Here is a 13,195-nt window from a genome sequence, read left to right on the forward strand (position 1 = left end):
AAGGGTGGGATTACCAGTGTGTTAGAATAGAAAAATATGTAAGAACGTCCCAGATCAAGACTATGTGAAAGCTGCTGATTCAGATCTTGTTAATGACATGTCTGAAATTAGCAGGGGCAGCATCTTACTGTTCTGAATAAGAAACGTCAGGAAGCCTCCATCACTAGGTCCAGTCACTGCAACCCTTCTCTATTTTTACATTCATTTTTATTTAACAAAAGATGTCACTTAAAAAGCCTAATGACAGGGAGAAAGAATATTTGCAAAAAGTCACTGATTTCCAAAGCCTGAAGAAAATTGCTGTGTTGAGTATGGCATTTTGCTACATAATTCTCTTGCCCTCATTCACAGAGGTGTCAGGCCCCTATAATCCCAACAGGGACTATGGTAGAAGTCTCACACCAAAACACCCAAATCTAGCTGTGTAAATGTGTCTCCAAGTGTGCTCATCTGATAGGCAACAAAGAAAGGTCTTCAGATTCAGCTGCCTACGCTGAGTTATGAGGTGCTATGTCAGATACCATGAGGGCTCCAGACACTGCTCCTGAAGAGCATGGATTTCATAGATCACAGAATAACAGAATAACAGAGTTTGGAAGGGACAGCTGAGACCATTGAGTCCAACCCCCTGCTAAAGCAGGTACCCTACAATGGGTCTCACAGGTAGGAACAAAACACCAGTTTCTATCAGCAGGCTCTAGGTGTAAAACAATTTCAGCAGCACTACATTAAAAAGTGCTTTAGCATTTGTAGGAACCCATCAGGCATACTTTATAGGCATGAAATGAGGATTGCATGTCAGGGTTTACTTGCAAGAGTGAAAATACATTTTTATTCCTACACACGCTATCACATCTATCCATCTCTTGTGATGCAAATGCACAAGACTTTTTGATGGTGTTTCATCTCTGTAATTCAGTACACAATGCATAAATGCATTTTATGCTATCAGTCTGAGGATACATTAAGCTATTGGTTTCTAAAGGGACCCCAGAGAGTTCCAAGAGCCAAGGTCAGGCACAGAAGAATTTTGGTTTGAACAATGGAGTTTAGATAAAGCAGCCCTGGGCCATGCTGTGCCTTTCCTATTGTGTTTGGTATGCAGTGGATTCCTGAGACCTCACTGATTTCTCTGGGAGCAGTAAAACCACCATAACATAAACAAGCAATAGCAGATGAAGAAGGGATTGGTAGGCTGAGGTTAGATCTTAGGATGGTCCATTTTGCTGGGTTGGCAGTTTCCAAGCTTAGCTAACCTCCCAAGTTGCTGGAACATATTCCTCTTCTTCATTATTTCAGTAGATGTCACATTTACTCTTAAGCCCATCCTTGAAAACAGGATGAGTTGGTCTGATTTTTTCTTTTAAAAAGATGTGTTTCGCTTCAGTGTTATTTTTGGGGTGGTGGAAATGAAAGGAATTTCTGCTTACTGAGCAAAATATGCCATTACTTCTGATAGCGTCTTAAAGGGTGAACACAAAAATGGCCATAGGTGACCCGTGGCCATTGGCAGGCTGTGTGAAAGGGAAGGGGTCCATGGTCAAAGTATTACTGTGCTTTTCAGAGAGATAGTGCCTCAAAAGCTGCACCCTTGTGCCAGAACCTTTCCAAATGTGCCACTTTTGATTCAAAGACTAGCTTTAAGAAAAAAGGCCACCCTGAATTATATTCTTAGAGGAATCTAAGAAAGCTCCAAGGAGAACGACCAGTCTGGGCAAAAGGTCCTTTTAGCCTTAGTCCCTGTCTTCTAGGGACAAACAAAGCAGAACAAATTACAGAATCATTGGATCACAGAATCACGGAATTTCAGGGATTGGAATGGACCTCTAGAGATCATTGAGTCCAACCCCCCCTGCTAAAGCATGGGGGGGTTTTGATAGAGATAAATATACCTACACATAACATATGTATGTCCTATTGTTCCCTCCAGGAACTGAAATCCAGGGAAAAGTGTCAGAACAAAACAAATATATCTATATAATTACATATGTATATATGTGACCGTGTTTATATACAGTGCCCAACGATCCATGGAGTGATTGGTAGTAGTGAATACCCTCTACTGATGTTCAGCAGCTCAGTGACATCATACACAGCAGACAGACAAACAGATGGTGTTTAACCACACCACCTTCCTCAAAGGGTGAACACTGCCCAATCTGTTCCCCTTCCTTCCCTTGTCTTCCCGTCTCTTTCTAAACACTGCAAAGAAAATAAATGGCTTAGAGCTGCTCAGTCAGGGTGCTGGGCTGGGGAAACACAGCTCTCAGCCTGTCTCTTCAGATGCAAGGAGGCTTTCTGTAGAGCCAGAGTGCAATTGGGATGGGGGATATCCACGCACAGCTCTTGGGAAAGGAGATTTTTTTGGGAAAATAACAGAATTTCTCATGGTCTCTGCTGCACCAGTGAAGGGTTATCTTAAAAGAAGAATATGAGAGTTTGGAAAACGGCCCAAAGAAAACCATCTTATCTTCCCATGGCATGCTACTAGGACATTTTCCCATGAAACTTCTTTCTACGCTCTGCAAACATTTGCCTTCTACAGACTGTGTCTGAGAGATGGTTCTTCGTAGCAAGATTTATGCTACTTTGCAAAGTACTGGGAGAAACACACTCCAAAAGCTAGCTGCAGCCTACCTGCTGCACTGGCTGATGAGAGGACATCAATCTTCTGGGCTGTCACTCCAGCATCCTTCAGCAGTGTTAATTTTCCCTTAGAAAACAGCCTGAGAGCAATTGCTCACCGAGCAGTTATGAGCTGTTAATTCTCTCAGCTCTGATGGCTTTAGCATAATTTGCTAATTTCAGAAAGTGGTTTCCTTGCTGCTCTGTGTGCAATAATCCATTACATGATTCAGGAAAAAGGAGCACAAGACACAAACCTTCTTAGGGGCTGTCTGCATGCTACTTTGGTCAATATTATAATTATCCCACAGTGGCTAAAACGAGGAAGCTACACACCTAAACAAACATATGTGGACATATATATGTGTATGTGTACATGCACATGGGTGCTTATTTAGGCGTGTGTATCTGTATACACAGCTATCTATAGATATAGGCCTATTTCTAGAGATAGCCATTCAGATATATATAGATTGTCCCAGACATGCATTTCTTTCCTAATGCTTTTTGATGCACAGCTTCTTAAAATTTTCTCGACATCTGCTAAGATGCTGTCCTACTCAGAGCAGCCCATGATCCCCTTTTGGAAGGCTGGTTAAATGCAGCTGTTAGTGGTGACACAAAGATGCTGTGCCCCTTGGGGGGGGGGGGGAATAATAATAGCAAACAATCTCTCTCTAAAGATGATGAGTCTATCTTGCCAAGTCCACCAATTCTCACATCTCTTGGCATATTTACTTCAAGCAACAATCAAAGGAAGGTTTATTAACATCAGTGCTTCAGAATCATCTTGGGTGTGAAGACAACAGCCTTCCTTGCTTCTGATAGTCACCGTATGACAAGGAAACAAAAGAAGGTTATCCATTTTTTTCTTTTATTTCCACTGTGCTTTTTGTACTGGGAGGACCAACAGACACACTTGTCACTAAGGTGCAGCTATCTCTGGGACAAAACTTGACAATTACATGACAGCATTATGAAAATGCAAATACAAGGGTAATAATAATAATGAGGATGAATAAAATATGTTGTTGAAAAGCATGTGGTAATCAAGATGCAATTCCAAAGCTAGGGGAAATCTCCTTTATTTCCAAAGTTCTTTGGCCTGGACAGGCATTGCTTAGGCAATACCAGATTACCCATTTAATCTGAACAATAAAGATGGAGTAATTTGTCTCACCATTAAAAATCATTAAAGTCAATTCGGTGTATCTAGAACAGAAAAGTAATGGCAAAAGATGACTGAGCCTACTGAGCGTACAGAATAATGAGGATAATAAGCTCCTTGGGAGGGTTTAATTAAAACAGCTCATAAAAGCAGAGGTCATGAGGAGCAGTGATTTTCCAAGTAGGGGCAGAGCAAAGAACACAAATGCAGTCTTTGCATCTTGGCACCTCATCTAATGTCTGTTAGGACACACTGTCCCAGTGCCCCATTTGTGAAATGACCACCTCTGCACTGAGGGAGACACGAGGACAAATACAAGAAACCCCAATAGACACAAGGACAACAGACTTTGCTTTCAGCATTTTCTTCTGCCAGCCTGGGGGTGGGAGGTCTTTGTTTCTTCCTTGTGATGACAACAAATGTACAACTCTCTCTTCTTTGCACCCTTCCCCTGCCAATTAACTAAGGCCAAGCTTCCAACATGCTCAATGACTCCAACACCTACTCCAGAAACCACGCAAAGACCTCTGGGGCTAAAATAAGCTATTTCTACTATATAGAGGAGATATATTCTACCAAAGCTGTCCTAAAAGAAAACATCTTCCAGCACTGCGACATCATGCAGTAGTGGAACAGTACCTGGTGTATACAAAGATGTCTACAGTTTTACTGCATGATTCAACATACGAAGATAATAAAATAATGTCTTTCCTTACTAAATAACTTTGTTCTCCATCCTTGGAGATATCTAAAGCCTGTCTGGACATGGTCTGGTGCAACCGCCTCTGACTGAGCAGGATGCTTGGAGCAGATGACCTCCAGAAGTCCCTTCCAACCTCAACCATTCAAATATTGTTTCACCATTGGAGAAGAAATACAAAAACTATCTATGGTTGGATTTAAAATTAAGAATATTCTCCTAAAGGGGCTGTGTGCCATCTTCAAGCTTGCCCTTTACTGTGAAGCTTGCAGTTTGATATTTGTCTCCAACTGTCTGAGAATAACCCTTGCTGCAGAGGATCAGTTCCTTCTACCATATCCCATATCCAAGGAGAATATCTTCTAAACACCATTGAGAAACTGCTAAATACTTTGCAAGTTGAAGAAATAAGGGATCAACCACATGAAGGTGGAAATGTCTCTTCCTGAATAAAAGGGTCACACCCTCTTTGGTGGCCCCATTGACAGCAAAAGGAAAAAAGAAAAGGAAAAAAAAAGCTTCTGCGATGCACTAGGAGAAATTCAGAAGCCCTGCAGAAGCACTACCCAACTGGGACAGACCCAGCAAGAGATATAAGCCATTTGTGCCTCACTGTAGCCAGTTGCTCCTTTGCATTTAGTAGCCTAAATGTAAAGTAACTTAAAGTAACATCCATAGATCTGATATACACAAATATTTAGGAGCATGTAAGCCTTCTCTATGCACACAGAACCTTTTTTCTGTCCTCTGGACTTGGGTCTCTCCTTTAGAATTGTGACTAAACCAGAATTAGTTAAAGATCTGCTCTTACATGTCAATTTGCTTCAGCAACAGACTTTTTCCCCACCCGTCTGCAACGAACAGACCACAGATCCTGTAGCTTATGCTTTTTAACAAAGACGTCCTGTGTTGAACACCTACAGAAACAGGGTCACTAATGATTTGATTAACACAGTTTTTCCCCTCTGCATGTGCATCCCCTAGTACAGAGAAGCTCAAGTGCAAAGGAATAATTAATAATAATCTAGTAACAAAATTATTGTTTAGTGGGGTAGATGGAGCCTCAATGACATGAGGCATGACTTCCAATCCCTTCTTAGTGTCTGTGAACCGGCTCCATATTTCCCCCAAATCTCTTTACAAATGGAGTCATGTCGAATGAGTGAACCCTTCCTGGTTTTGAGAACAATTTCCCATTCAAATACATCCTATCCAAACAAACATGCACCTTTGGCAAGCTTGGGTGTGGTTTCCAACAGAAGGCAATAAGCTAAAGCTCATCAAGGGTTTGCAATGAGACAGCACTCCTCCAACACTTCATGCCCCATGCACAAATGTAATTGCCTACCCTCTCCCTTGTCTCGTTGGTGAGGAACTTGGCACATTCACTGTAGTTTGCCCAGGTGCGGTTGTTGCCTGGAACCAGCTCCCAGCTTCCATTCAGGTCACACCGGCGATAAGCATGGCCTGCAGGAGAGAAACAAGAGGGCAGTATAAATGGAGCTAGACCTGATAGAACAGGAGAAACCTCCTGTTCAGTTCAAGTTGATGGATCCCAAAGAACTCGATGTCTCTTGTCTGCTTTGAAGCTCAGCCACAAGAACACAATTTCTATCCCCTTAGCAATCTTACTAGTTTTCTGATACACCCTAAGTTGCACTTAGTTTAGATCAAAATAGTGGCTCTAAAATCTAAAGAAAGTGTAAAGTTCCAAAGCACAGTATCATTCTCATAGTTGCAGCTCTCTTTATGAAAAAAAAAACAAAAAAACCCAGCACAGCAATCTTCATTCTGTTGCTGCTTCTTTACAGATTTGGTGTATCTCAAGGTGGAGTTTTCCACGTCTACCCTGCTTGTGATGATGGAAAGGGAGGAGAAGGCATGGTTTCATATTGTGACAGCTCACAGATGAAAACATTCTTGTTCAGATAGTTGTGTGGGGATACGATTGCATGGGTTGTGTGTAAAAAAGTCCCATTATAGTTAATGAGGATGAGACCAGTTGAGAGATCTACGTGTCCAGGGACTGCAGAGGGAGACTTTGTAGACACATCTTCTAAGATGCTCACTGCCCTAGGCGGCTTCACCAGTGGATATTTAAGAGGTGGAGAATCTGTGCTCTGTTGGCTTATGGAAGAAAAAGGGATGGGTCACTTGTTCCTTCCAGACCCTAACCTGAAATGTACGTCTTTGGAAAAGGTCATCTCTCAAGACTTGGGCTGGCTTGGCTCACAGTTTCTTATAGAAAAGGCAGGACATACTACATGCAACCAGAGCGCACCAAAATGGAATTACTTATTTTCTGAAAACAGCAGCAGGGCTCTGCTGGGAATTTATCTTAATTCTTTAATTTTGCAGGTTTTGGGTGCAGAGCTTTGCCTGAAAAAAGAGAATGCGTTCGCTTAGGAAATACACTGAGGGGTGAGTGTGCTTCAGTTGCTTCTAAAAACATGCACAGACTTTGCGGCACCAGAAGTGAGCCAAGAAATGCAGTGCCTGAGGGAAAGTGTGATAGGGAGGAATTCACGTGTTCTGGTTACCAACACTGTTCTCAGATAGTCACCATAGGGGTCTGGGCAGAGAGTAGGGGTTAGAAAGAACAAACTTGTGAAGAATATAAATCAGGAGGATATCTTGTAGATTTCTATCTCTACCTGAAGTTAGTTTCAGCAAACAAACGTGGGTTTGTAACGCTGCAGGACTACCTAGTTGTAGTTACAACCCATTGTGCAGGTGGGAAATGTATGTTAAAATGGAGCTTTTCTCTCTCTCTCTATTCTATTTCTATTCTATTTCTATTCTATTCTATTTCTATTTACCCTTGCTTGGATAAGAGTCACCACGCAAGAAATTCTAAAAGGTGATTTCTAATTCCATCACCCCCAGGTCTCTCATTGCTGTGGCACTGCTGACCATGGGGACAGTACCTACCTTTGTGATTGAAGTCATAGATGTATTCAGGACATGGCATAGCCACCACTTTGCCCGGCACACCTTCTGGCCAGCAGACAATACCATCCCACTCAGGAAGACAAAAGCCATCTGTGGAAGAGACACAAACATGAACAGCAGTCACCATTTTGAAAGGATTACCCACGGAACAGTAGGTGACACTGTTGTCCAGGACCTGATCTCGAGTATCACTGCCATTTTCCTTTTAGCATTGAGCTTCAGAAGGTTTAGTTTTAGGATGTGTTCAGCAGTGGGACAACAGGCAGGCAGAATCATAGAATGGCTTGGGTTGGAAGGGACATCAAAGATCATCCAGTTCCAGCCTCCCTCTTGCAGGCAGAGATGCCACCCACTAAATCAGGCAGCAGCTGAGGCTGCTCAGGGTCCCATCCAACCCAGCCTTGAAAACCTTAAGGGATGTGGCATCCACAACTTTTCTTGGAAAAATCCTGTACCAAGGAGCTAAATTGCTGTGGCTACATCATTGTGAGGCTCATAACAATCAGTTCAGGCCTCCCTGAAAGGCACGTAACACCCAGCTTAGATTGTGATTTCATGCCTAGACACCATCAGGCCAAATTCAGCTATCATTTTTACTTATTATTTACATCAGCCAGTGCTATGGTACACCACAATGTTTTGCTGCTTTTTGAGATGTGCTCACTTACCTAATTCTGAGTTCATTTTTACGTCATGCTAAGACCAGCAACAATCTGTAGGGAGGTCCCATGGCAATATTTTTTACAGTAGATACAGAATATTTTATTATCTTGTTACAGAAGCAGTAAAGTGATGGAATCTGTCTCCTCTCTCATCTGACACTGTTTTTTCTATGACTTCGCTTGTTCTAGCTTCCTTCTCCCCCTCCTTCCCAGTGATGTAACCACGGGGCAAGATGCAGACCATGCACTGATTGATTTGGAGCTCTGCCCATGCTAATTGCCTGGCAGTGAACACATGCTGATTGACCAGCTGCTGCCTGTAGCCAAGCACAGCTTACAATGATTGAGTTTCCCCAGCTTCTCTCCTTGCTTACTCACTATTTTGGATTTCTGCATTTTTGCTCAGTCACCAATTTTCACTAAATTGAGCAGAAAGAGAGTGGGCAGGAGAAGAATATTGTGGGAGCTGTTTATCTCAGTCTGTTGTACAACCTCCTAATTTTTTTGGAGTGGAATGGTGGGATGGTTCCTGATGGATTTTTCTTTAAATCATTCTTGTTCCTCCCTTTTCATACACTGAAGAAAGCTAAAATACCCCTGACAGAGAAACCCTGCCTCCCCATGGGAAGGTCACCTCTACACAGGACTCCCTCTTCCCTGTGTGTGGTTTGCTTGCAGAGATCTATGATTAGTACTTAGTGCAAGGAAAAACAGGGACACAAATCAAGAAAAATGTCCTTTAGCATCTTTTAAGTTTCCTTTTCCAAAAACTTACAGGTACGTAAGTATGTATTTAAAATACTTTGATTCTCATCTTGCAGTTTGCAGGAACTTGAAAATTCATGGAATCACAGAATTGTTTGAATTGGAAGTGACATTTAAGGGCTATGTGATCCAACCCCCCTGCAATAAACAGTGAACAGTGAGCTCCATCAGGTGCTCAGAGCCCCATCCAGCCTGACTTGGACATCTCCTGGAACATGGGGTGTTCACAACCTCTGGGAAACCAGTGCCAGTGCCTCACTACCCTTACCATAAAAAAAACTTTTTCCTTGTATCCATATTAAATCTCTCCTCTTTCAGTTTGAAACCATTTCCCCTTGTCCTATCACAATGGGCTCTGGCACAGGCTACCCATGGAGGTGGTGGAGTCACCATTCCTGAAGGTGTTCAAGAAACGTTTAGTTGTTGTACTGAGGAACATGGTTTAGTGGGGAGATATTGGTGATAGCTGGATGGTTGGACTGGATGATCTTAGAGGTCTTTTCCAACCTTGGTGATTCTATGATTACACAACCAAATCCAACCTAGTGCTTGCACACCCCTTTGCATTGGGCTGCATTAACTGCACCCGTTGGTTAAGATCCAGCTACAGCAGCATATTTGAGATGGAAAGCTAGCAGTGGTGAATCTGACCCATCTCCACTTTCAGAGCAGGCCCTGGACTCCATACTAATAGCAGCCCTCAAAAAAAAGAAGTTTATCATCAGCATACAAAGTGTCTGACAGGGAGAAATTGCATGAAAATCAAAATAAAATAGAACAGCCTGCTCTTATCTGCAAAAGAGCTCCAATAGCAAAGAAACGATAAGCACAGCCAAGATCTCAGCATGTTTCTTCAATATCAAAGCTAATGCTTTCGCAGTCTTTCAGCCCAACTGTAATTTATCCTTTATGATGCATGTGCTCTCACAAGATTAAATAAGAATCCAGGATTGCTTTAAAAACCTTTGGCTGGTGCAGTGCCCTCCAGGGTCGGAGCTGACAGCAATCAATTCAGTTTGCTGATATTTCAGGACATGAAAAACAAGAGAAAAGCTCATCATTTAACAGCCCGATTCTTCATCTTTAATTTAGTGTTGATGAAAAGGATCAGCCTAATCACTGCCTATCATTTGAAGCATTAACTGAGAGTGGGGGCAGAGCAGCTGACATTCCTTGGCATCGGTGTGATGAAAAGGAGGAAGAAGTTCAGTGCATATGAGAGAAGGCGGAAGAACAGTACCAGGTTTTCCTATTCATGAAAGCTATGTAAGCCCTGTCCTTTGGCTAATTATTTTGCAGGATAACTTACACCATGAAAAAGTTCGTTTATTTTTTTTAGTTCTGTATAAACATCGAAAGAAAAAGAGGGGAAAAAAAAAAAAAAGCCCCACAAAATTAGGATGAGGACAAAGGGTTATTTCTTCTGAGTTCTTCCTGCAGAGGAGAAAATAAATAAGGATTTCATTTAGCCCTCAAAGTGCTGTTACCTAAAATAAAATAAATCCTTTTTACAAAATAAACTTGGGTTGGTTTAAAAATGAAAACTATGGGTAAACTGTTGAGGAGAGAAAAAGAATCATCTGAATGCCATGCTCTGAAATACTCCAAGTCCTTCCACTTCTCTAATGGGTTCAGAACAACTTGCAAAGTTCAGCCTTCATTTGTAAGCAGATTAATTCAAAATTGTGCTGCAAGATTTTGCTCAGAAAGAATTCTTCTGGAGAAGTATTTTACAGTAAGACTGGCAGAGGTTGCCCAGAGATGGTGGAAGCCCCGTCCATGGAGATACCAAGGTCAGGCTGGATGGGGCTCTGAGCACCTGATGGAGCTGCAGGTGTCCCTGTTCATTGCAGGGTGGTTGGACCAGATGGACTTTAAGGGTCCCTTCCCACTAAAACAATTCTGATTCTAAGTACCTGGTGATGCTCCTTCCCCATACTGTAAAAATACCCATATGTATTTCCACACAATGAACTCATTCAAAGGAAAATGGATGCTTTCTGGAAAACAGAATACACAGTAATTTATTTTTGGGTACTTTAATTCTTCCTAATCTTCCCAGAAAAGCAGAAGGTTGAAGGCACTGTGCTGTTAGGACCCTTCTGGACTGCTGCAATATCAGTTGGGCAATCTGGGAATACATCAGCTGTCCTACTAACGTAAAAAAAAAATAACCATCTTTGCCACATCTCACTGCATCTGAAATCTTTCAGTGCTTTTGTGTATTCACCCATAGAACTGAGCCATATACAGAACTGATGGGACTCAACCTTCAGAAAGCATCTGAGTCCCCCAAGCAGTGCAAATGAATCTGTTGTGATTATTATAGACTATGGTGACACAGAATCATAGAATCATAGAATCATAGAATCATAGAATCAAAGAGTCATAGAATCAAAGAATCATAGAATCATAGAATGGCCTGGGTTGAAAAGGACCACAATGCTCATCCAGTTCCAACCCCCTGCTATGTGCAGGGTCACCAACCAGCAGACCAGGCTGCCCAGAGCCACATCCAGCCTGGCCTTGAATGCCTGCAGGGATGGGGCATCCACAGCCTCCTTGGGCAACCTGTTCCAGTGCCTCACCACTGAGTGAAAAACTTCCTCCTAATATCTAACCTAAACCTCCCCTGTCACAGTTTAAGACCATTCCCCCTTGTCCCATCTTCTCCACCTCTTCATCATCCTCTAAAAGAGTAAGAAATCTGTCATCATTCCCTCCCTGTAAATTTCTTTGTGAGTGATGATTTGTAGAGACCATTCCCACATCAGTTCCTTCTTCCATTGCCCTGCTGTCTCTACTCTGGTCTGCACAGCCACGTGGCACCTTTACCATTAATGTGATGGGATGATGGTTGGACTAGATGATCTCAATGGTCTTTTCTAACCTTAATGATTTTATGATTCTGTGATTCTAATATCACCATCTCGAGGCCACTGGTGTGATAATTGGGACCAACTGGACCAAAGTCTGCATCATCTCTCTCCAATTTTCTTCTGCTTTGTTCAGTCTGGAGATCATTTAGCAACAGAATAGATGATGGGGAGGAAAGATTTCACACTGGCATTGTGCTGGAATCCAAACAAGACTTGTTGCTTTTCTGTTTTCCCAAATATTTCCTCCAGATATTTTTTCTTAGCTTATAAAAATATTAACACTGCTAATAACTCAGCTTCTTCCTGCTGTTTTCCTGATCATTTCTCAAAACAGATCCACATTGAATTACAAGAAGAAATCTGAAAAATGTCCAGGAGTTTCAGGAAAACAATATAAAAATCCATAAGCTGACAATTTTTCTCCATAGTTATACTTTAGAAAAATCAATTTTACAACTTTTTCATTTAAGCTGTCTTAAAAAATAAAAAAAATAAAATCCAACACCTGCAAGCAGTGTGCTTTTGGCATGCTGAAAATGAGTCTCTCCTGAGACAGTGTTGTTTAGAAGGATGGATAATCAGAAGGGATCCTGTTTTTTGTTGTTGATTGAAAAGCTCTTGACAAGCTCATATTTTTTTTTTTGGTGAAAAATAGTTTCAGGGTTCAAATATGCTGTTTAGATCAATGCAAGTGGGCAGGTTTGGGACAGGAGGTCGCATGTTCCAAATGAACTGGGAATATTAATCATTTCTTTCCTTGGAAGAAATGGTAGAATTCACTGAAGATGTAAGCCAAAAAGAATGCATAAATTTGAAGAAAACAAGCAAATCTGGTACACATCCCACATCTGATGTTGGACACATATCAGTCATTTGGGCAGAGATGAATGGAGGATATGGCTTGTGTCTCAGGCATGCACATCAATGGGAGAAGCTCCTCTGCATCCAGAGCTGAAGTTGTAACACTTGTGGATGAAGGTTGGGAAGGTGGGAAAGGCCTCTGTCAGCTCTGGCAGACCTGGGCTTGGACCTGTGTTTGAAGAAAGTTTGTGGGCTCTCATTAAGCCAAGAAACTTAAACTCTTAAGATGGGTTCAGCAAAACCATTTGACTAAAGAGCTTGCTGGATCCAACAAGTAGATTTTCTCTGCAGTTGTTTCAAGAAGAAGAGATGCTCACAGGGCAAGCTGCTTTGGTTGGCAGTCCTGGGGTTCTTATTGCCACCAGTCCCCAGAACCTGGCATGATGTTTTCATTCATCATATTTCAACCACTAATGTATACATATTCAAGCCTCTATCCTCTGCCTGCACTTTTAGATTGCAAAACCATCACTGTGGGGTTGATAGAAGTCAACTGCTGAGGCAGGAATTGAAGCTTTGTCTCCTAAGACATATTCTGCTTCATCCCATAGTAGTTGACTAGGAGAGGCTTCACAGGTCCTAT

The 13,195-nt window shown here is 42.0% G+C and overlaps 1 protein-coding gene across 3 annotated transcripts in view; it reads right to left on the bottom strand.

The window, feature by feature from the left end:
- The window catches only part of PTH1R (parathyroid hormone 1 receptor), a 113,824-nt gene that overhangs the window by 35,990 nt on the left and 64,639 nt on the right, over positions 1-13,195 (bottom strand). For 2 of the 3 annotated variants that reach the window (XM_031607881.2, XM_090143236.1), the window contains 2 exons: positions 7,425-7,535; positions 5,842-5,960 (listed from right to left, as the gene is read on the bottom strand). In XM_031607881.2, the coding sequence (XP_031463741.1) occupies positions 5,842-5,960; positions 7,425-7,535 (230 nt within the window). Of the gene's footprint in view, positions 1-5,841; positions 5,961-7,424; positions 7,536-8,113; positions 8,456-13,195 lie in introns of those variants that run through there. The other variant, XM_090143235.1, reaches the window with a different exon arrangement.

Source organism: Phasianus colchicus, chromosome 6 (genome assembly GCF_987193195.1).
Source record: "Phasianus colchicus chromosome 6, bPhaCol1.hap1.1, whole genome shotgun sequence".
Classification (NCBI taxonomy): Eukaryota; Metazoa; Chordata; class Aves; order Galliformes; family Phasianidae; genus Phasianus; species Phasianus colchicus.